Source organism: Bos indicus x Bos taurus, chromosome 1 (assembly GCF_003369695.1).
Source record: "Bos indicus x Bos taurus breed Angus x Brahman F1 hybrid chromosome 1, Bos_hybrid_MaternalHap_v2.0, whole genome shotgun sequence".
Taxonomy (NCBI): Eukaryota; Metazoa; Chordata; class Mammalia; order Artiodactyla; family Bovidae; genus Bos; species Bos indicus x Bos taurus.
The window spans coordinates 63,846,818-63,869,248 of NC_040076.1; the positions used below are offsets into that span (position 1 = coordinate 63,846,818).

At 45.5% G+C, this 22,431-nt stretch overlaps 1 protein-coding gene across 1 annotated transcript in view; it reads left to right on the plus strand.

The window, feature by feature from the left end:
* Window positions 1-3,431: 3,431 nt before the first annotated feature.
* The window catches only part of ARHGAP31 (Rho GTPase activating protein 31), a 122,571-nt gene continuing 103,571 nt past the window's right edge, over window positions 3,432-22,431 (plus strand). The window contains exon 1 of the mRNA XM_027526582.1: window positions 3,432-3,566. Coding sequence (XP_027382383.1) covers window positions 3,467-3,566 — 100 coding nt within the window. The 5' untranslated portion in view covers window positions 3,432-3,466. The remainder of the gene's footprint in view (window positions 3,567-22,431) is intronic.

Sequence of the window (22,431 nt, forward strand, 5' to 3'; positions counted from 1 at the left end):
ATGAGGAGAGGATGACTTTCTAGCTCTCTGGGTCAGCCTGTCACCATGTAGCTTCATTATCCAACTTGATAAATTGTGAGTTCTTCCCACCATGAGGCGTAGACAGTTAAGAGCTATCAAACAGACAGAGAATCACCATGTACACATTTCAAATAAGGTTTTGTTCAGTTGATCCAGACTTAGTGGATGCCTTGTCCAATGCTCAGTATTACCTTGACCCTGAATCCTAAACAATCCACAAACCCAGCTTATCATGAAGCAGGGGTGGAAAGGTCTCTGCCTGTTCCAGAAGGAAAATTCTGTGCTTGTGGAGTCCCTCTAGGGAGTCCTCAGTAAAGCACAGAAGAATCTTTGGGCTGAGTCAGTCATTAGCTTTATGGTTCATCTAGGAAAACTTGTTTTGTGACAACCTACACCTGCTGGGTTTGATGGTGCTTAATGGGATCTGGTACATAGCTAATATTATCATGGGAAGTGTTTTAGAATTATTTGTAAATTACTGTTTATTTAACTGGTGAACTTTACTGTCAGAAAGATCATATTTAATAAAAATATTATGCAATTAAAAATTAATTGATATTGATTAAGGTCCACTGATTAGTCAATATTACTGTATCAATATAAATTTCCTAACTTAATACTCTGGTTGTATGACACTAATATTTGGGAAAGCTGAATGAAGGTATATAGGAATTCTTTGACTATTTTTTGTAGAATTTTTTATAAGCTGAAATTATTTCAACATAAAAACTTAAAAAGAGTATTTAAAAAAAAAAGAGTATTTTTAAAGCTTTAGAAAGATAATTCACAGGACTTGATAATTTATTCCAAAACTTGTGTTTAGGGGCTGGACCCAGGAAAAGAACAACCCTTCAGCATCTCTCCTTTGCTGCCAAGATGATAAAATGCACTGTAGGTCAGATATGGAGTTCTTTGATACAGTAAACTCCTAAATAAATATTAATAGTAATAATTATAGTCTCATGTGGAGATGCTTCTCTATAAAAAAAGGAACAAGTCATTATACTAAATACCATACCAAATATTCTCCAAGTAGCTTACAAGAAGCTTAGAAACTGCTGTCCTAGAAAAAGAAAACAGGGAGTCATTGACAAATTTTGAGCAAAGCAAGCAAAGGACAACAGCAACAGTTCAGGAAGATTCAACAGGCCTTTAGTGCACAGGATGAAGTGGAAAGCGACCACACTCAGCTAACCCCACTAGGAGTTATTCTAACAATTTAGGAGTGAATGGTCCTCACTGAATGGGCCTGGAAGGAAGAAGCCCAGAGGACAGGCATTTTGAAGCATTCATCAGTCTGGCTGGGATTAGACTGGAGGTGGGGGCAGAAAGAGAGAAATGAGTCAGTGGTTACTTGAAGATGTCTCACCAAAATGACTAGTGCAATGCTGGTGTCACTGAGAGGCTGATGGAAAATAGAAAGAAAGATCACACACACAGCTTGGGGCACAAACTCCAGTGGCTCCAGAGGCCACGCAGGTGCAAAGTGGGGACGACAGGCCGTGGTGGCTTTGAAACTGGACAATTGATCTCTCTAAATAGGGTGGTGGTCCATGGGGGTTGATACAGCTTGGCATCAGCAGTCCTTGCTATGTGGGAATGCACTTTTGATGTTACCAGATCTTCAATTTCTGCAGGGAAATCCAGAAATTCAGATCTCAAATGTGAAAAATATTAACTCTTTAATGTTGGCAATTAATTTTTTAAAACTTTAAAACATGGCATGTGCTAAACCAAACACATCTGTGGGCCAGATTTGGCAGGCAGGCTATCTATCAATTGTAAGCTCTGACAAAGAGAGGAGGTCAAGGGTCAAAGTTCATAAACTATCTTGGTGATACACAGGAAGATAAGAGACTGTAAAGGGATCCAGTAACTAAAATACTATACCTTCAGCCTTCTGAGCTGTATGAATGTCCCTACCCTTCAAGTCTATATATGGATTTGAATTTACACAGGAAGTCTAATCTAATCCTCAGATGGTTAAATAATAAGAATTTGAGTGGTTACTGTGTGCTGAGTACACAGAGGTCAAAGAATTTCAAATTAAGTAGAGAAGAAAACACATGCCCTCCCGAAACCGTGAGACAAATTATGAAATAACCTGGGAGACTGCTTTCTCCATATTAGGTTAGAATATCTGAGTCACCTTAAATCCGAGACTGCCCCCCAAAATCACTTCCATTTAGCAACCTTTGCAATAACGCTTGTGTGTGTGTGTGGTATGCTTGAATCTCTAACCAGAAATCTGATTTCCTCAGCAGTGGTTGCAAAGCGACAGCCTCCATGCCTCCCTCCGCTTGGGAGGGACTTAGCTGGGTTGGGGGTACCTGGGCGCCGGCAGAGGAGGCTGGGAGTGGCAGGCGGAAAACCTCTTTCCGTCAGGTTTCTCCGCTGGAATCCCTGTCTTTGTTTCTGTCATTACTCTTTAAGTGTTTATGTAGGAGGAGACAGGCACCGAAATAGAAAGTGTCAAAGAGATGATGACAATGAAGATAAAAACAAGGCAGGGCATTTTTTTTTTCAGTCCCACCTAGCCCCATCCAACCAGAATGCCAGCGCGCCTCCTCTGGCGTCTTCAAAGAGCCGTCGGTGGGGCAGGAAGCGGGCGGTTCGGGCTGCGGGTGCTCCTAGGAGCGCGGCGATTTCCTCCGAGCCGCCCAGTTATCTCCAGAGCCGCCGAGCAGCTCTCCTAAGAGCGCGTTCTCTCCCCCACCCGGTCCTCCTCAACCCACCCACCTACTTCCTCCGGCTCCCTACACACACCAGAGCGGAGCTGCCAAAAATTTCCACCCTCCGCCCCCCTCCCTAGCTAACTTCCTTCCAGCATTTCCTGAGCTGGATGATCCTAGGATTTGTAAGACAGGAAAAAAGGAAGGCGTGAGGGCGGGCGAGAGAGACAGGATGCTGGGTTTTCGTCCTACCCAAGCCGTCTGAAGACTGGACAGCGCGCGCCGGGCGGAGGACCCACGGCAGCCCCCCCGGGCGGTCCCCGCGCCCCTCGCCGCCGCCGGCTGCCCTGCGCTCTCGGCCACTCCCTGGGCTTCGAGAAGGCGGACTCCGGAGAGCTCGCCCTCCCTCCGAAGGGGAGGAAAACACCCGAAGAAGACACCGCGGGAGGCCGTGAAAGTCCCGGGGACTCCAAGTGAGGAAGTGGCACTCCCAGCGCGCCGGCCCGCCGCCGCTGCCAGCTCCGCACGGCCTGCGGCACCGCGGCCCTGGAGGAGCGCGCCGTGGAGTTCAGGCTCCGCGCCCGCGCCGGGCTCCGCGCCCCGCGGGCTCCATGCGCGCTGCCCCGGGGCCCAGGCTCTTCCCCACGCCCATGCGGCCCCCCAGCGCCGCGCCGCAGCCACTGATCTAACCTCCCCCCGGAGACCATCGTAGGCGCGGTGCCAAGCAGAGAGGGGAGGGCGAGACGGAGGGGCAACCTCTTTGGGACTAACTCATGAAGAACAAGGGTGCCAAGCAGAAGCTGAAACGAAAGGGAGCCGCCAGCGCCTTCGGCTGTGACCTGACGGAGTATCTGGAGAGCTCAGGACAGGATGGTAAAGTGCCTTCTCCCCCTTTCCCCCACCCCCCACCGCTTCTTTTTGTTTCGGAGCGAGAGGGGGAGACTCTCGTAGGGCGTGTTGCATTCAATTCACAAGTTAATGTATTCCAGGCCTGTGCCCTTGTGGTACTTTTTTTAAACAAAAAACATATATGATTCCTAAGGTGCATAACGCTGCCACCCCGACGTGCAGAGGTTATGTCACTCCTTCCAGTTGTGTCACACTGGCCGTTAATGGGCGGCGCTGCCACACGTCTGACCGGCTACTCTGGGGGGGTGGGGGTGAGGGCGTGAGAGGTCCTGCTCCCAAAATTTGGATGTCGGAGGGGAAGGATGAGGGCTGGACCTGAGGGATGCTGTGCAGTGGGCTTCTCTGGGCACATAATTATGACTGCCTTAGGTGTCCCTCCAGGGCTCTCCAATTTCGTCCGCTCACATCTTTTTTTATTAATGTGCTGGAAGGCAGGGGGTGCGGTGGATCCTGGCTGGGGGAGTGGTTGCACAAACATTTTCTGAATTTCTGAACTGATGCCAAATATATAGTACATCCCTCCCTCCCCCTTCCCAACCCTTCAGACCCTTTACCTCCTCTGGGCCTTCAGAGGAGCATTTGGTGTGTCAGACAAGAAGAGTGTTGTGAAAAGGTCAGAGGGCCTTGATTTTAAAATAGTTTAGGGCATGTAAGAGAATAGGAGAGCCTCTCTGTTTTCAAGGTCAGATTGGAGAAAAAGGAATCCTCCAGAGTAGAGACAATTTAAACATTTGTTGGGGGGAGGGTGGAAGAAAACAATCTAGAATAGAGTAATGGCATTTGAGGTTAGAAGTTTTTAATCATAGGAAAGTTGGGGAAATTGAGCATTAAATGACTCCTTTTGTAAGGTTGACTGGCCCTGCATTTATCCATGACAAAAAGGCCTTGTCTTCAGAAACTTCAGTGAGAGAAGAAAAAAATCCACGATATGGGCCTTGTGTTTATACATAGATAGATACAACAAAGAGGGGAAACTGAAGGGCTAGCTGGGCAGAATAATTCTGCCTCCAGGAAAGTAATCTCAAAAACTATTTGATTAGCTCATATCAAATGTGCATCTCAAAAACAGAGCAGTGCTTTTGTTTCTATTTCTTTTTTTTTTTTTAAGACTCAGCACCACCTAGTAATTTGCAGTGGTGTGATATTCCTGTGGTATTCTTGAGTTCAGAGGCTGCCGTGTCTTTAGGACAAATGAATGGCTTAGTTATTTTACAGCTTGAGGGACCACAGGTTTCAAAACTGCCTCTTTTAAAACTGGGACACAACAGAGTCAATTCATTTAATCCCATCCAGCAATCTAGAGAGGTAGATTTGGAATAACATCCTTGAATTGATTTTTTTTTTTTTTTTTTTTTTTGAGAACTCCAAGTATGCATCTTAACCACTACCATCAGGCATTCAGAATGAAATGTTTTCCTCCACCTGTTTTTTAACAGGGGGACTTCAGGCTCTTGTCCCGGTTCACTTATGAATGTTCCCACCAAGTGGATGTTAAACTCTGGGCCCTCGCTCCAAAGCTGAGAGGTACATGGAGGTGCTTCTTAGCCCTCCCCTGTTCTGACAATGTCACAGATCCTAGAATAAGCAAAGAATCCCAGGGTTCTGTGAAGACACCTCAGAGGCAGCCTTAAACAGTTCCTCTTTCACTTGATTTATATTTTGAGTTTTCTTATATGTTTTGTGTGGGGGGGAAAAAAAGAGAGGGGGATACTGCTTAAAGAAAAACAAAATGTTAAAACCAGTACCCAGTGCATCCCGCCCTAGGGAGAAGGGGGGAAGCCCAGAGAGGTAAACTGACCTGCCTAAGGTCATACAGTCAGTCATGAAGGATGCAGAGGTCTCTGGCCCACTTGGCTCCTTTCCCCTCCTTGGCTTCCTTGTCTAGGCCAACATTCTCCTCTAATGATTTTTTTTTTCCCCTAAATTGAAAGCAGACAGTCCTGCCCCAGAATCAGCAAGCTTTCAAGGCTGACATATCTGAATAAAGTTCAGCTTTGAAAGAGAAGGAAACTGACCCACTTAATGACCCACCAGTATTGTGCCGCGTAGGAATTAGGCTTGCCTAATAAGCGCTTATGTAAAATGAGAATAATTAGGATTTCTTCTCTCATATCTAGAACTAGTCAGGCAGTTGTCTCATTTTCTTTAGAGGGTAGCATCAATAAATAGCATTGAGGCTAATGGTTTTCTCTAAAACAATGTGTCCTCCTCATGACTGTTCTGAAACAGTTTTTCCCCAGGAAGGAAAAACTGACTTAGGCAGTGTTCCTTTGCCCATGACCTTGGAAGTTCAGCCCAGAATGCTGAGGGTGACAAGTAACTAGGATCTAGAAGGCTGTCACAAAACTAACATTGTGCGTGCTGAGTCACTTCAGTCGTATCAGACTCTGGGCAAACCAATGGTCAGTAGCCCGCCAGGCTCCTCTGTCCATGGGATTCTTCAGGCAAGAATACTGGAGTGGGTTGCCATTCTCTCCTCCAGAGGTTCTTCCCAACCCAGGGATCGAACCCCAGTCTCCCCTGTCTCTTGCACTGGCAGGCGGGTTCTTTAGCACTGGTGCCACCTGGGAGCCCCAAGACTAACATCATAGTTCCTCAGACTTTGGAGGTCAAGGATGGAGTGAGACCAAAAAAATGGATTCAGGTCTGGGTGTACAGGGCAGAAGGGAAGAATGGAGATGTGGGGGATCCAAGAAAACCCCTGTGTAGCGGGGAGAGGGAGGGAAATCTCTGAGCTGGGGTACAAGACAAAGCTGGCTGGTGACAATTAAATGTTCTCAGGTCACCTGAACATGGGGAATTTACACCCCTGGACTGAACAGAGAGGAAAAATGTCATTCACGTCTGCAATTTGCTGTAGCCGAGTCCTGCTGCATTCAGTTAAACACACCTGATGGGGCAAGATGTTTAGGTGACAAATAGGTGTTCATCTTTGAGCAGATGTTGCTTGGGGCCAGTTTCGTCTTTAATCTTTAGGAGCCTGATGAAAAACAGAAACCTTTTCTTAGAAAACATTCACAGAGACATACACATATAATGTCCTGTGTACAGTTTCTGTGGGCATCCACACAGATGCCAGATTCAGATCCTGCTGTTGACTGTCCCCAGCTGCAGACAGAGCTGATGCAAATGGCCAATTTCCCCCTTTTGCGTCTATGGCCACTTTTCTCCAGCCTGGTGCGAACACCCGAGAATGGGATGAAGTTGCTCCTGGCCAGCCTGGCCAGCTTTTCTCTCACCTACCCTCCAGCACAGTGGCTGCTGCCCCAGCCTCCAGCTCTCCCCTGGGAACCAGGTAATTTTCTCCTCCTGTCTGGAATAGAGGGAGAAGATCATCCCTTTGTCACTGCTGATGGTGAAAATAGTTTTCTCTACCTCTTCCCTCTGGGCCGAGTGCCTTGGGTCTTCACACAGTGCCTGGAAACACTGGGGCCAGGAGTCAAGGGACCAGTAAGAGCATTACAGGAAAGCTGTCTTCTGCCTCTATTCTGGTCGCACTCTCAGAGCTGAGGGCTTCCTCACTCTCCCCAACAATCTCTGCCATCTGACTCACTTCTGGATAACCACTGTCGGGGTGGTGGTTTGCCATGATGGCAGCACAATAGAACCATGTGGGGAACATTAAGAAAAGTTGATGTCTGGGCCTCCTCAGAACAATTAAATCAGAATCTTGGTGCATGGGTATGTTTTAAAAGCTTCCTAGATGATTCTTATGCAGGAAAAGTTGAGAACCACTGCTTATAGTGCAGGGATTTATAGATCATTTAGTCTCTGGATAAGCAGCCTTGATTATTCAGAAGGTGCCCTCTGAGTGTTTGATAAGAACATTGTTCATGAAGGTTTTTTCGAGTTCTTATCACGTTGAAAAAGAATATGTACTGATTTAATGGATGTGAGTTTGAGCAAACTCCGGGAGATAGTGAAAGACAGGAAAGCCTGGTGTGCTGCAGTCCATGGGGTTGCAAAGAGTTGGACACAACTTAGTGACTAAACAATATGTGTGTGTGTGTATTCGATTTGGGGAATTCTAGAAGGTTCATAATGAATAAATAAACACCCATTACGAAATAAAATTTTCAAGCTTGATGAGAGTAAGATGGCCCTAGTACCTCAAAGAACAAGAATAAGGCAATGAGAACTTTGAGGTGTAGTTATTCTAAGTGTACTTCTTAGGCTAAGTCATTCTCTTACTTTGTTCATTCACTTATTTAACAAACAGCTATACAGTGCTGTAGAGGTATGGTGGAAGAGAAAGAAACAGATACCCCAGCCTCAAGAAATTTACAGTCTCAGGGATGTGAACAAACTTTCAGAAACCAATGGCTTTGAAGTTAGTTGTTATAACTGAAGGAGAAAATGCAAAAGCTCTTATCTTCGATTAAACAGACAAGAAACCCAAACATAAACAGGACAAAGTCTGAGCAAGGAAGGTGAATGTGTTCAATAGAAGATTTAACACTGAATGGAGAACCAGGGCAAGGGTATTCCATTGGCTTAGTGGTTTCCTTCCCAGCGTCTTGCCTGGCACATCATTATCACACCTTCCCTAGCTAACTGTCCATCCTTTGGGTCTCAGCTGCTTCTGGAAACCTTCCTTGATCCTCCCAAGACAGGTGCCCCCTGCTGGGGGCTTCCAGTAGGAGTTCTGGAAGCATGCCGCCTAGAGCAGAATCCAGACTTTGCCTGTTCCCAGCTGAGTGACTGTGGAGCAGGCTACTTATCCCCTCTGGCTCTCCCTTTCCTCGTTTGTAAAATGGGGATAAGGGGACTGATGTGAAGAGAAATGAGTTACTACGAGCAAAGCACTTAGAAGAGGGCATGCATAAGGTAAGCTCTAAATGTAGCTTCCCTGGTGGCTCAGTGGTGGAGAATCTGCCTGCCAGTGCAGGAGACTCAGGTTCGATCCCTGGGTGGGGATGATACCATGGAGAAGGAAATGGCAACCCACCTCAGTATTCTTGCCTGGGAAATCCCGTGGACAAAGGAACCTGGCAGGCTGCAATCCATGACGCGACTGAGCAATTAAACAACAACAACAACAAATGTAGCTATTGTCATCATAACATTGTAGATGTGCCCTAAATAACCACATACTATATATGCCATGACCAAATGAATGCATGAGGGCTCCCATGAAACGAATAAATGATATGGTCTGGTAAAGAATCTGCAGGAGACCCCGGTTCAATTCCTGGGTCAGGAAGATCCGCTGGAAAAGGGATAGGCTACCCACTCCAGTACTCTAGCCTAGAGAATGGTTCATGGGGTCGCAAAGAGTCAGACACGACTGAGCGTCTTTCACCTCACTTTCAGATGGGTTAATTAATTACCAACAGGGACAGGAAGCAGATTGGTTGCCCCACTAAGCAGAGAGTTCACAGAGGGATTTCCCAGAGCCACTGGGGAGTGGAGCGTCAGTAGACAGTGGTGGGGGAGCAGAACGTCAACCTGAAACTATAGGGCCCTGAGAAAGATCTGAGAAAGATACCCTGTCACTCCCAGAGCTGCAGGGAACTGAAAGAGAAGTCCAGTCCTGGAGGTGGAGCTTGCGGAGACAGAACAGCCACTTCCTGGGCTTGCGTTTGGAGAGGTATCCCCAAATCTGGGCTCTCACAGTGAAACAGGAAGAACTAAACGAGGAGAATTAAGGCTTTTAAACCTGAAGCAAACTAACTGACAGCATGAAGCCAAACTAAGTAACTCTGTATGGTCTGGATGTGGCAAACAACCCACCCAGAGGATGGAAACAGCCATTCCACCTACGTACATCCCTCCCCCCTGCCCACTCTCCAGACCTCTGCCAAGAGCCCGTTGACCACAGGCATAGCCTTGCCCTTCCTCCACCCCATAACCCCCACTGGCAGCTGCCTAGATGCCTTCTAACCTCAGAGACCCAGGCCTTTAGACAGTTAAGGAAACCCTTGGTCCCATTGCCCCAGACCTGCCCTGGAGCCCAGTGGACCATCTGCTGGGGCAGAGGGAAACAGGTTGAAACTAGAAACACATTTTCCCGCAGACGATGCTGTGGGTGGTAGATTATCTCCCCAGTGCCATTAGAGCTCTGTTTTTTGATGCATTCTTTTTCTCCCCGCCTCCCTTAGTCCATTAGGCATCTGTGGGCTATCCTGGAAACTTTCTTCTGTGGGAGTGGGGCCTGGGGAAAAACACATAAATTCCAGAAGCTGAGCAACCAAGGCAGTTCTGAATCACTTGTTGAGGACCAGTTGTCCCCGGGAGTCACTTCACTGCAGAAAGTTTCCTGGGATTTTGTGGCAGAGGATGTGAGAGGAAGACAGGGCTCAGAGGCCCAGGACTCCATCTGGGGATGAGAGGTGACACCCAACTCCTCTTCATTAGATATTGCAGCTAAAAATGTCTGGAGCAAAGTACCCATAGACCCTCAGGTTGGGACTCCCTGGTGCTTCCTCCAGAGCAGGCTGCTCAGGGTGACTTGTACCCCGCTACCCCATCCCTGGTTTCAGGACTCTACTTCCCTCTGTGTGGTTCCTTCACACCAGTCTTGAGGCCCAGGAACACGGCTATGCTCGCTCTTTTGGTTTTCTGGGTTTTTTTTTTTTTTTGCTTATTGCTTGTCCTGTATTGAAGCCAAGGTGGCATTTTTTTTCCAACTCATCATCACACTTCCAGTTAATTTTCTTTTTACTTGCGGGTGCATGTCCCACCTGATCTTCTGTTTCTTTTTTATGATCCTGTAATCGCCACGTGTCAGTTTAATGAGTTTTGGTGTTTCTCTCTCAAAGGACCGTCCTTGAGTCCTAATTAAGGTGGGGCCACAGCCTGATAGAACTTTAGGCCATCTAAATCGCACCGCCGCCCTTGTCCCTCTAATCTGCACCACCACCACCCCTCCCCATGCAGTTTTAGGTCAGGCTTAAAATAAAGGACCCCTGAGGAAACATCCTGATTTCAATTTAGAAGAGAATAGATACTGGGGCTAGATTTTTAAGAGCAGCTTTTTGATAAAGATGAGAATGTTAGGCTTCTAAAGGGAAGAGGAGGAAGGAGAGAAGGAACCTGGAAATGAAGCTGAGCCCCAAATCACAGCTACTTGTTATTTTTATTAGTGGAATTACAATCTACATTGTTTGTTTACTATGTGCCAGTCACTTGATACATACAAAGTAATATTTTCAAAATCTGTACAAATTCGGATGTTTTCCCCCTTTTTATAGCGGAGAAAACTGAGATCCGAGAGGTTAAATCACTTGCCAAGATTATTGAGATAAGAAAAGCAGAATTTAAATCAAGATCTGTCTGACTCCCAAAGCCACGCATGGTCTTAGGCACAAACACAATTTCCCAAAATAGCATATTTCATAATTTGACATTTATGTCATAGTTTTGTCCAAAAAAAAAAACCCAAAAAACTCTGCGAAAAGTGGCCTTTTCTCGCTTGCATTGTTCTTGCCCCAGCCTAGGTCTGGAATAGTAATAATAACAGCTAACGTTTGCACAGCACTTCACCCCTACCTACTTGCTTTCAAGTCCAGCCAGGCCCCACCTTTTCCTCCCAGGCCCCTCCCTGACCACTGCAGCCACAGTCCTCCTTCCTTTTTGGAACAGCCCTTGCCTGAGACTCAGAGGCACCCAATTTAGTCCTCATTCTCCTCCTTACCCTGTTTTCTCTCTGGCTTTGTGTTTACAAGGCCGTGAGCTCTGCTAAAGGTGGGGGCCTCGGGCAGCTCATGCAGACTGAGGAGCTCGCTGGCCTCCCCCAGGCCAGCACACCGCTGATGTTTGGTTTCCTCCTCAGGAAGCCTGAGAGAGCCCTCCTAGGAAGCTCAGGACCTGGGCCATGGCTGCCGTGCTGCTGGAATATGAGGAATCCAAGACTGTCCGAGGTTCCCCACAAGGGCACAAAGCTCCTCGCAGATAGAAACAGATCCAGGCTTTGCGCAGGGCGCCCTGGAAACATCACCTTTCCCTAATGCCTTGCCAGTCACTCATTGATATGAACCACCTTCTTGGTGGGGTCTCAGAACCAACTGAGTTTGTAGGATCGAGTGTCAGGCACTCTTTGTTCTAGTTCAAGTGTGGCTGATGCATATCAGGCCTTGGGGCTATCCCCATGACCTGATGCTGGCCAGTATGATGCCCATGATCAGTATGCCTCTGGGCCCTCACCACTACCCCCAGAGGGTTGAGGGGAAAGGTCACCCTCCCCAAAAGCAACTTATACCAGCTCTTGCTTTACAGACAGCGGAAAACTGTTTGACATATAAAGCAGCAGTCTGGCAAACTACAAATCTGTAGCTTTTAAGAATTGAGCTAATTTGTGTAATTACGCATATTTCTTTCCCTAGCTTTTTTCATGTTTTTATTCAGAAGCCATCTTATATGGGCTTTCAATTCAATGCAACAGATATTTAATGGGACTCTAATATGCTAGACACTCTGGGGTTCACAAAGATGCTCTCAAGTTGCTCTCAGCCTAGTGGGTTGTGTAAGACAGGGAAACAACCAAGTATGGAGGATGTAAAGAACAGACTTTTGGACTCAATGGGATAGGTTGGAAAGAATAGCATTGCAACATGTATATTATGACATGTAAAATAGATGACCAGTCCAAGTTCGATGCATGAAGCAAGGCAACCAAAGCTGGTGCTCTGGGACAACCCAGAAGGATAGGGTGGAGAGGGAGGTGGAAGGGGGGTCAGGATGGGAGGACACGTGTATACCTGTGGGTGATTCATGTTGATGTATTGTAATTATCACAATATTGTAAATAACTATCCTCCAATTAAAACAAATTTTTAAAATTTTTACCAAAAAAATGTACTGAAAATGAAATGAGGGCTCTACAAAAGCTGCAAGAGAAGATGTTAACATGCAAGGCAGCTGAGTGAAAGAAAACTATGAGTGGGTTGTTTGTAAAGGGAAAAAAATCAATAAAACAATAAACATCATCTGACCGGTGAGGAATGACGGAGATGTGGGGAGATAGAGCGGAGATGTGGGGAGATAGAGCGGTTGGTTTCTGCAGACAGGAAGCCACATGGCTTTGCCTGATACTTGTAATTGGTCACACCCTCCTGAGCCCTGGGGGAGAAGATGCTGAAACTGTGGGAAAGGTAGTTGAGAGTGACTTCTAATGGCCAGGCTTGTAAGGGGAGACCCTGGCTGGGGGGTCAAGCTGTCTTCAGTGGCAGCGAGTGATCTACCATCAGGAGAAGGCACTATGGCTGAGCACAAGCGTGGCAGCTGGTTTGGCTGTGTCTGTGCCCTGCCCAAGAGCAGGGGAATGGAAAATTCTGTTTAAAGGGAAAACTCATAATGTTAACTGACCACCCTAATTGTGTTTCCTGCTTAATCAAACAGTATGGCATAAATGTGCAACCTCAGTCTCTCCCCACTGTGTGTCAAAGTTCTTGTTTTGCCCCCCATTTTATCTTATTTTTTGGCTGAGCCATGCAGCTAGTGGGATCTAGGTTTCCCAACCAGGGATTGAACCCTGGCCATGGCAGTGAAAGCTTGGAATCCTAACCATTCGGCCACCAGGGAACTCACCCTCCCCCATTTTATATATGAAGACCAACTCAGAGGAGTGAAGCAACTTGCCTAACATCACCAAGCTAGGAATTGGGAGAACCAGAACTCAAACCACGTCTGCCCGACATTCAGTTCCCTTTCCACGGCTTTGTCTCCTCTGGACCCAAACCGCTGCAGTTATGCTGGCAGTAAATCTGTCTGATATGCAGAGTTCATTTACCCATGCACTGTCAAGGTGATAAGTTCAGTAGGATTTAGTTCGACTTTACTAAAACTGCTGGCATCCCCAGTTTTTCGAAGTCAAACATGTAGGTTCCAAATGGCAGGATTCTAAACAGAGAGCATGCCCTGTTACCATAAGTAGCCCCTTCCACCACTGCTTTCCCATCTGTTTCCTGCATGCTGAGTATTATTGGGAAACAATGATGTCAACTCTTCCATATAAATCTACACCTCCCTGCTCACCCCTCCCCTACAATGCATATTTTTGTTCCTCTTTCTGGCTTTTGTCTTACTGTTCTGTTCTTTAAGACTCACGCTTTTTGGCGTCGATTGTTGGCTTTCTTTTTAATAAGTTTTAGCTATTTAAGCTGCATTGTGGCCTTCAAAGTGCACATGCGTTCTTGGGTCCATATTTGGAAAAGGCTTTGTTTGGCTAACAGCTAGAGTATGGGCCTGTTGTTAGTGAAGAGAAGCCATTTTGCTTTCTGGAAAAGCAAAAGCTGGATGCAGGGCTCTGAATCTGGCTTGGAGATGAGGGCACAGACCCCACTCAGGGGCTCTTGGGAGCTGCATTTAGCTGTTGGACCCTGGGCAAACAGCCTGCAGCTGAACATACCCACTGAGTAATCTGTATTCCCTCACCCAAACCTGACTGTCAAACAAGACGTGGTTTCTTCAGTTCCCCCATTTTTTTTTTACTGCCCCTAAAGTCCACTTTGTTTCAGAAAGGAATAGGGGAGCTGTTCTGGAGGCAGGTGGGAGGGAAGAGTGTGAGTTGTGAATTCTGGGTTTAAGAATTCTGGACCTCTTTTTTTAAGGCTCTGGTAATGATACTCAAACTCTATCTGGCATTAAGTTTGACTAAAATTGTAGTGTTTAATTAAAATTTTAATCAAAAAGTTTAAAAATATTGGTCAAATTTTAGTGCACTATTAGGATACTATAAAGAGTATTAGAGATACTCCTTTAATTCCCTTTTGAGCGCCTTGAAACAAAATAGACCCGTAGCAAAAGTTTCAGATGGGCGTTGCGTAGGTGCTGCAGTATTTGGGTCTGGGGAGAACATGCGACTCCTCGGAATGAGTTCTGCAGAGACAGGGCTGCCAGCTGTAAGTGCGCCTGCAGATCGGTGTTCTGAGGTCAGCCCCTCAGAGACTCTGCTCTCGGAGGTCTGAGACGGGACCTAGGAATCCACATTTTTGCAGATGAGCTCCAGGTGATTGTGGTATCTTTGGCCTACTGATCTCACTCTGACTAGCTTGTAAAAAGCAGCTAAATGAAACCACATGATTTTTTTTTTCTTTACACTTTTTATATTGCCCCAAATTTCAACAGTGAACATGTATTTTTTACTACTTAAATTGAGAGGAAAAATCTTTTAAAACTATGATGGGAATGGGTTGTCTTGATTCATTGAATTTTTCATGAAGCCATTTTGTTCCGGTCCTTATTTAAAAGAATAATCTTCATAACGTCTCAGTTTGGTTTCCTGCCTTGATAGTTGCAGGCTCATGAAATCAGTTAACCTGTCTGAGAAGCAAAGCATGTAGCAAAGTGGTTAGTGTGTGGCTTTTGTGCTGATAGTCTGCCTTGGTTCAAATCTCAGCTCTACCCCATGCTAGTTTTGTGATTATGGATAGGTTACCAAACCTCTCTGTGCCTCAAGTTTCCTTGTCTGTAAAATGGGGTTGTGAGAATAAAAGTGGGTATCACACAGAGTCATTGCGAGGATTAAATAGGCTAGTGTACTGCCTGGAATTTAGTTAACCTTCCGTGAGCATCAACTACAGTTATTTCCTTGGTGATTAGAAATCTTAACCTGTTTCAGCCTCATTACTCAGAATGTGGTTCCTGAGTAATGCTACAGACTTTCAAGTTGAGAAGGAGCTGAGAACAAATATTCCAAGGCCCCTATATACCCCTAGGAGCTGCTTCTTCTTTTTTAAAAATTCTATTATATACACATATGGAGAAGGAAACGGCAGCCCACTCAAGTATTCTTGCCTGGGAAATCCCATGCACAGAGGAGCCTGGCGGGCTATAGTCCATGGGGTGGCAAAGAGTCCGACACAACTTAGTGACCAAATAGCAACAAACAGATATGTGGATAATTATTTATTTTCTTTGGTTGAATGCATAAAAATGCTAGTTTTTAGATTCTTATCAGTTGATAAATATTTCTGGATGGGAATGTGGTAAAATTTCTAAATTGAACATTTCTTTAGTAATCAGAGAAAGAAAACAATTTAAAAACAAAACTGGAAAGAAATAAAATGAGGGTTATGGGTTATGGCAAAAGGCTGTAATCATAGTGACAGCCCTCCGACCTTCTACTTTTCATCTGTATTTCAGGAGAGTTATAAATCTGGCAAGTGAGTCTGTTTGGGTCATTGATGGAACAGGGTAAGGAGGGGTTTTCGCCAGCCTGTATGACTTTTCACATATGTCTGTCTCTTTGCTCCACAGTTGCATTTTGACAGTTGTCTGATAATCTGGCTCAATTTTAGGCTGTATGAACAGCATCTTAGGCTGTAGAGTGTGTATGGACTGAGGGACCCACACTGCACTCTTAACAAGTTGGATCCAGCAGGGAGTCTGTATTCATTTCTCAGTGCTCCATTTGAAGGTGGAAACTGATTCACAGATGTATATTGAGGAAGGTGATCAGGATGGTAAAGTTTAGATGTTTATTACCGCTCGTGTCCAGCAGGGCTTCCCTGGTGGCTCAAAGAGTAAAGAATCTGCCTGTACTGCAGGAGACCCAGGTTCGATCTCTGGATTGGGAAGATCCCCTGGAGAAGAGAATGGCTACCCATCCAGTATTCTTACCTGGAGAATTCCATGGACAGAGGAGCCTAGCGGGCTACAGTTCATGGGGTCGAAAAGAGTTTAGACACGACTGAGCGACTAACACTTTCATGTCCAACAACTGTCATAGTTTCTTAAATTGTCTCTATCTTTGAGTAGAAAGAAAATGAGCTCCTTGAAAACTGACCATTCTCTGTTTATCTGTGCGTTAGATGTTTGCGGGGCTGGTTCCTTTCTGGAGGCTCTCAGGAAGACTCTGTTTCCTTAACTTCCCCAGCTTTGAGAGGCTGTCTTCATCCTTTAGCTTATGACCTCTCATCACATTACCTTTGGCCCCTCTGCTCCATCCTCACCTGGCCTTCTGTCTGATCTCCTGCCTCTGTCTTATGAAGACCTTGTCACTACATCAGATAAACCAAAATAATGTTATATCAAGATCTTTAGTTTGATCACATCTGTAAAAACCCCTTTCGCCATATGAGGCAACATTTACAGATTACAGGAATGAAGACTTGAACTTCTTTGAGGAACCATTACTCAACCTACCACGATCTTTTTTCCCCACAACATATGGTCGGCTCCACAGATGTTAATAATGTGAATGAAGGGAATAGGGTAATGATTGCGAGAACGGAGGAAGAGATGGACCTCAGCGTTTTCTCAGCATTTACCACACACCAGGCAAAGGGTCAGCTGGGACACACAGATGAACAGGCATTGTCTGTCCCTGTGGGGCTCACAGTCCCGATGCAGGAGGCAGACACATCCTCTACTGAGTCTCACACAAACCACCGGAGGAAGTGGATGTCATTAGTTCTGACTCAGAGAAGCTAGATCTTCTAAGATGAATGGAATCTAAGTAGTCCCTGCCTGTCCCAGACAGGAGGAACAGCATAAGCAACGGTGTCGAGGTGTGAAAGAGTGGCAGGATCAACATTCTGAAAAGAAGAATAAAGAGAGCAACCTGCCTGCCTGGATGAGGTTTATAGGAACGAATGGCTTATTCAATGAGAAGTTTAAATCTTCCAGGGAAAAAAAGAGTGATAAGGGGAAAAAAGTGATAGACAAATGTGCCAGCGTGTAAATTCCAGAATGAGAAAGGAAAAAGAATCTCAAGCCTCATTTACAGTGTGCGTCCTTTTTGCTGTTTCTATTGTTGCTGTTGAGAAAAAATTGGGCCCCAGACTAGGAATAAACTTCCTCCACGTGGAGGAAAAGTGAGGTGCACCAAGCAGCTGTAACTCAGGCTTTCATAGTTTATATCATCTATTTATTTTCCATCTTGGGAAATTTCACTTCTCTCTTGTCTTGTGCATGATAACCAGAGTGATGTCTGACATTTCAAATCCAAGTTTTATTTGACATGAAAGTTTCTGTAACATTTGTTCCCACCTGCCTCCGGGTCACATTTCTGCTGGAGCCCATCTCTTTTTTTCCTCCAGCTTTCTATTCATCTTTTCTTCCTCCAATGTAAGAAACCACAGAGCAGACAGCAGATCTGTCATTCTTAGCAATTCTGCTCCCAGGTGGCGTCTTGAGCTTGGCCCCGCGAGCTCCCATTCCCTTCCTAGCTAGGTGCTCCCACTCAGAGCGGTGTCTTCTCCCACCCGCCTGGGTCCCCGAATCGGAGACCTCAGCGTCCCCTGGAGGTGGGCCTCCCTGTCCCATGCCCGCCTTGCCCTTGCCAGATTCCCGAACTCCAGAAACTAAAAATATACTTCAGTCTTTGCTTCCCCTGCTGGCTGGTGCTCAAACTGATTTTGTCCCTTGTGACTGGAAAGCAGAGTCCTAGAAGGGGGTGAGACTGGTGCGTGGTCAGCCGCGGCCTGAGAGGCTCCTCCCAGACTTGTGTTCACCGCGGACTGGGGACATCGCCATTCCTTCCCTGGGCTAAGTCCTCTAGCTGTGCTTTGCCACACCCCGGCTCCAGGGTGGAATGGCAGGAGTCATGAAAAAAAAAAGTGCAGGACGCGATTTTCATGAGGAATAAATACCTCACACAGGTGCGAGCTATCCTTTTCTCCTAAAATTAGAAAAGTAATTGTTTAAAAAATTCAAATGATGCAGAGATTTATGAAGTACAGAGTCCCTTCCTACATGGTTGCAGTTCCATTCATCAGTTCACAGTCTGGGCTGGATTCCGCTAGACCAGTTCTGTCTGGAGAACTTTCTCACTGAGGGAAATATGCTCAGTCTACACTATGCAATGTGGCAGCCAATGGCCCCATCTGGCTGTTAGCACTTGAATGTGGCCAGTGCTACCGAGGAACTGAACTTTAGCCACATGTGGCTCATACTACTGTTATCAAACAGCACAGAGACCTTTCTTTGTGTACATACTAAACAATACACACAATGAATGATTCTCTTTGGTTGTTTTCCCACAACTTAACAACATATATATGTCCTGAAAATATGCTGTTTTAAATAACAATAGATCTTGGAGAACTATCCATTTTGTAATTATAGTTCGATCTCACTCTTTTAAATCACTGCATGGGATTCTGTGGAACGGATGGTTTTTCAAATTATTTTTTTTGGCTGTGCTGGGTCTTCATTGCTGCACAAGCTCTTCTGTAGTTGCACCGAACAGGGGCTACTCTGTAGTTGCAGTGTGCCGGCTTCTCATTGTGGGGGCTTCTCTTGTTGGGGAGCACAGGCTCTAGGGCATGCAGGCTCATGGGTTGCGGTTCCTGGGCTCTAGAGCACAGGATCAATAGTTGTGGCACCCAGGCTTAGCTGCTTCATGGTATGTAGTATCTTCCTAGACCAGGGATCAAACCCATGTCTCCTCCATGTCAGGCAGATTCTTTACCACTGAGCTTCCAGGGAAGCCCTAAAGTTAATTTTTTTAACAATCAGGTATCACATTCCTGTAGTTCAAAATGTGAAAGTCACTCAGTCGTGTCTGACTCTTTGTGACCCCATCGACTATACAGTCCATGGAATTCTCCAGGCCAGAATACTGGAGTGGATAGCCTTTCCCTTCTCCAGGGGATCTTCCCAACGCAGGGATCGAACCCAGGTCCCCCACATTGCAAGCAGATTCTTTACCAGCTGAGCCACAGGGGAAGCCCAAAAGTATATAAAGGATATAACAAACAAAATCTCCCTCCTATTCTTGTCCTCATCCTTTCTGTTTCTCACATGAGAAGCAACTAGTGTTAATTTCCTTGGAAATCTTTCATAGATATTCTGTGCATATACAAGCAAATATACATACTTTTTATAAAATACCATAATTAATTTTTCTAATTTATTTTTATTGTAGTTCATTACAGTCTTGTTAGTTACGTATATATATATATACATTCTTTTTAAATATTCTTTTCCATTATGTTTATTGTAGGATATTAAATATAGTTATTTGTGCTATTCAGTAGAACCTTGTTGTTTTCCATTCTGTATATAAAAGTTTACATCTGCTAACCACATCCCCCATGTCCATCTCTCTCCCAACCCTCACCCCCTTGGCAACCACTAGCCTACTCTCTATGTCTGTGATTCTGTTTCTGTTTTATAGATAGGTTTGTGTCATATTTTATGTTCCATATATAAATGATATCATTAAAATATCATAATTTATTTGACCATTTCTTTACACAGAAATCTCCCTCTTTTTACAAGTTCCTATAAGGCTTCTCTTACTGTCTAAATACTGATGGGTTGATTTCGTATTTATTGAATATGTTGTATGGGCTATGCATCACTTTCATTGACCATTTCTATTATCTATAACTTATTGAATATTAATACTGCTTCCCTTTGCTTATGATGAAGGTAGAATTTCCTAGCTCAGTTATTTCTGATTACACTTTAAACTTGTTTTCCAGTCTTCCTGAGGGACGTTGGTTGGTCAGCCCATATTCTGTCGCTTGGGAGTCCAGGCCCCAGGTTAAGGCTGAGGCTGGCAGTAGGGATAGTGAGAAGCTGTTTGCTGGCATATTCATGGCGTCTTGATCACAGTGCTCTGTTCTCAAGCCAACCTGGCCCAGGCCGCAGAGACCCAGGAAGAGCCGCAAAAGCAGGTGAAAGGGAGGTAGCAGCCTAAACAGAAGCATCCTAAAGTTGACCATCTATAGTTGTGCAGAAACTAAGGCCTGAGGATATCTTAAAGCAGGATTGAAATTAGTTATGACTGTAGATTCTTACAGTGGGCAAAAAGAGAATGTCTTGATGAAAGCTTGCCATCAGTGTTACTCAACTAAACCTTTCAGTGACTTCTCAGTGCCCTCCAGACAAACATCAACTCCATAAGTACCAGCAGGGTTTACCAGCCCATCACCTCAGACACCTGTGTCCTCTGAGGCCTCAGTGGACACCACCTCCCAACCTGAGCAGGTCCCTGGGCCACACTGTACTTCTTGTGGTTCCTCAGAAGTGTTGTGCGCCTCTTCCCTCAGGTGTTTGTGCATGCTCCACCTTCTGTGTAGCTCCTCTTTTTAGCTCCACTTCAGTTTTGCCAGCTCCAGCCCATCCTCTGGGTCTCTGCTTGGTTGTCTCATCCTCCAGGATGCCTTCCTCATGCTCCCATCGTGCCCTGTACTGCCCCAACACTGTTGTTATCACACTGAGTGTACCACTCTCACCCCTGCCGTATCCTCGCCTCATTCTTCTAGCTGACCCTGGATCAACTCTGTGAGGCCGGGAACTGTGTCTCCTGGTTCATTATTTTACCACCAGCCCAAAGCACAATGCTTATCAATGTGTGTTGAATGAGCGGATGGATCCAGGGAAAGGCAATGTGTCTTGGGTGTGTGTAGTGGTGGGGTGAGGATGGAGGGTGTGTTCTGCCTGGGTATTTTGCACGTGTGTACCTCTGTCATATGTCTGTGGATCAACGTGGAGACTGTGGAGGTGGAGGAGGAGCAGCTTGAGCTCTGGTGGAGTTTAGAATCAAGTCTTCATTTCACAAATGATGTCCTCTGGTTTTGGGCAAGTCATTACACTCACTGAATCTCAATTTCCTCATCTAAAAGACAGGACTGAGAATTTGATGAGATAATATATGCAAAGGGATTTTAAAATGGAAAACAAATACCATAATTATCCTGCAGCTTAAACACTGGTGCTCAGAAAGGGCTGAATGACCCCAAAGGCTGTATTTACTGATACACTGTGAATCTGATGCCGCCTCGTAGACCTCACCCACAGCCATATTGGAAGGAAAAATCAGAAGAGCTGTTTCCCTTACGTGACCCTCCCCCACAGCCTGTGCCTCTCCCAGCCCTGCCAGCTTCAGCCACACACTCCCAGCACAGGTACTTCACGACCTTGCCGTATGTCATGCAGGTGCACCCTGGGGCTCCAGTGGCGCCCTGGTCACTCAGCACCAGGATCAGCCTGGACCAAGGCAGACACAGAGATGAGTGAACCAGAGGCTAACACGTCATGTTTGAGCTGAAAGCATCTTAGGAAATCGCTCTCCAAACCTCTCATTTAATTCATAGAGAACCTGGGACCCTGGGGAGTACGGTCATTTGCCCCCAAAGATGCAGCTAGCCCAGTGAGGTTTTCTGGCTGCTTATTGGTGTTGGCCACAAATCACTGGGTCAGTGTGTTTCTCAGAACCATCCAGCGTCAGGGATCTGAGATGGGAAAAGAGGCGCAGATGGTGATGCCTTTAGGAGAGAAGGAGGATTCGTAAGACCACCTCACAGCTTGAGGAAAATACCTCCTATTATATAGCTGGTTACAAGAATGACACATAATTGCTGTCATAGAATGGTGTCAGTATTTAAGTTTAAAAGCTTACAAAACAGCATATGAAATACATGTAATTCCATTTTGGTAACTATGTATGTAAGAAAAATCATGAAGGAATATGCTCAAAATATTAACAATGGCTTTCTCTAGGTGAATCCTTTTCTCTTTCTTCTGCATACTTTGCTGGTTTGCTGTGTTGTCTGACGTGTTTTTTTGTTTGTTTTTTAATGATAAATACGTACAATGTCTGTACTTTGATAAAACAATAAGGTATTTTCATTTTTTTAAGAGTAGACATATTATCTAAATTATTTCAGCTTTCTTTACTCTGATTTTGTGTTTGATGATCAGACATCTTTTGTCATCTGTAGCTTACTCTCCTGTGCAAGGCCCTCATCTATATAGAGCCTAGACCTAATTCTGAATTCCTATGATAAATGGTGAAATTGCCCTTTGACTTTACAAAGTCATCCCCTCAGAACTTGGTTTCAGAGAACAGATCACTCTCAGATGAACTGGCCAAATTCAGGTTCCGATTCTGCCAAGAAGACAAAGAGCCCCACCTATGATGACTCCACAGAGG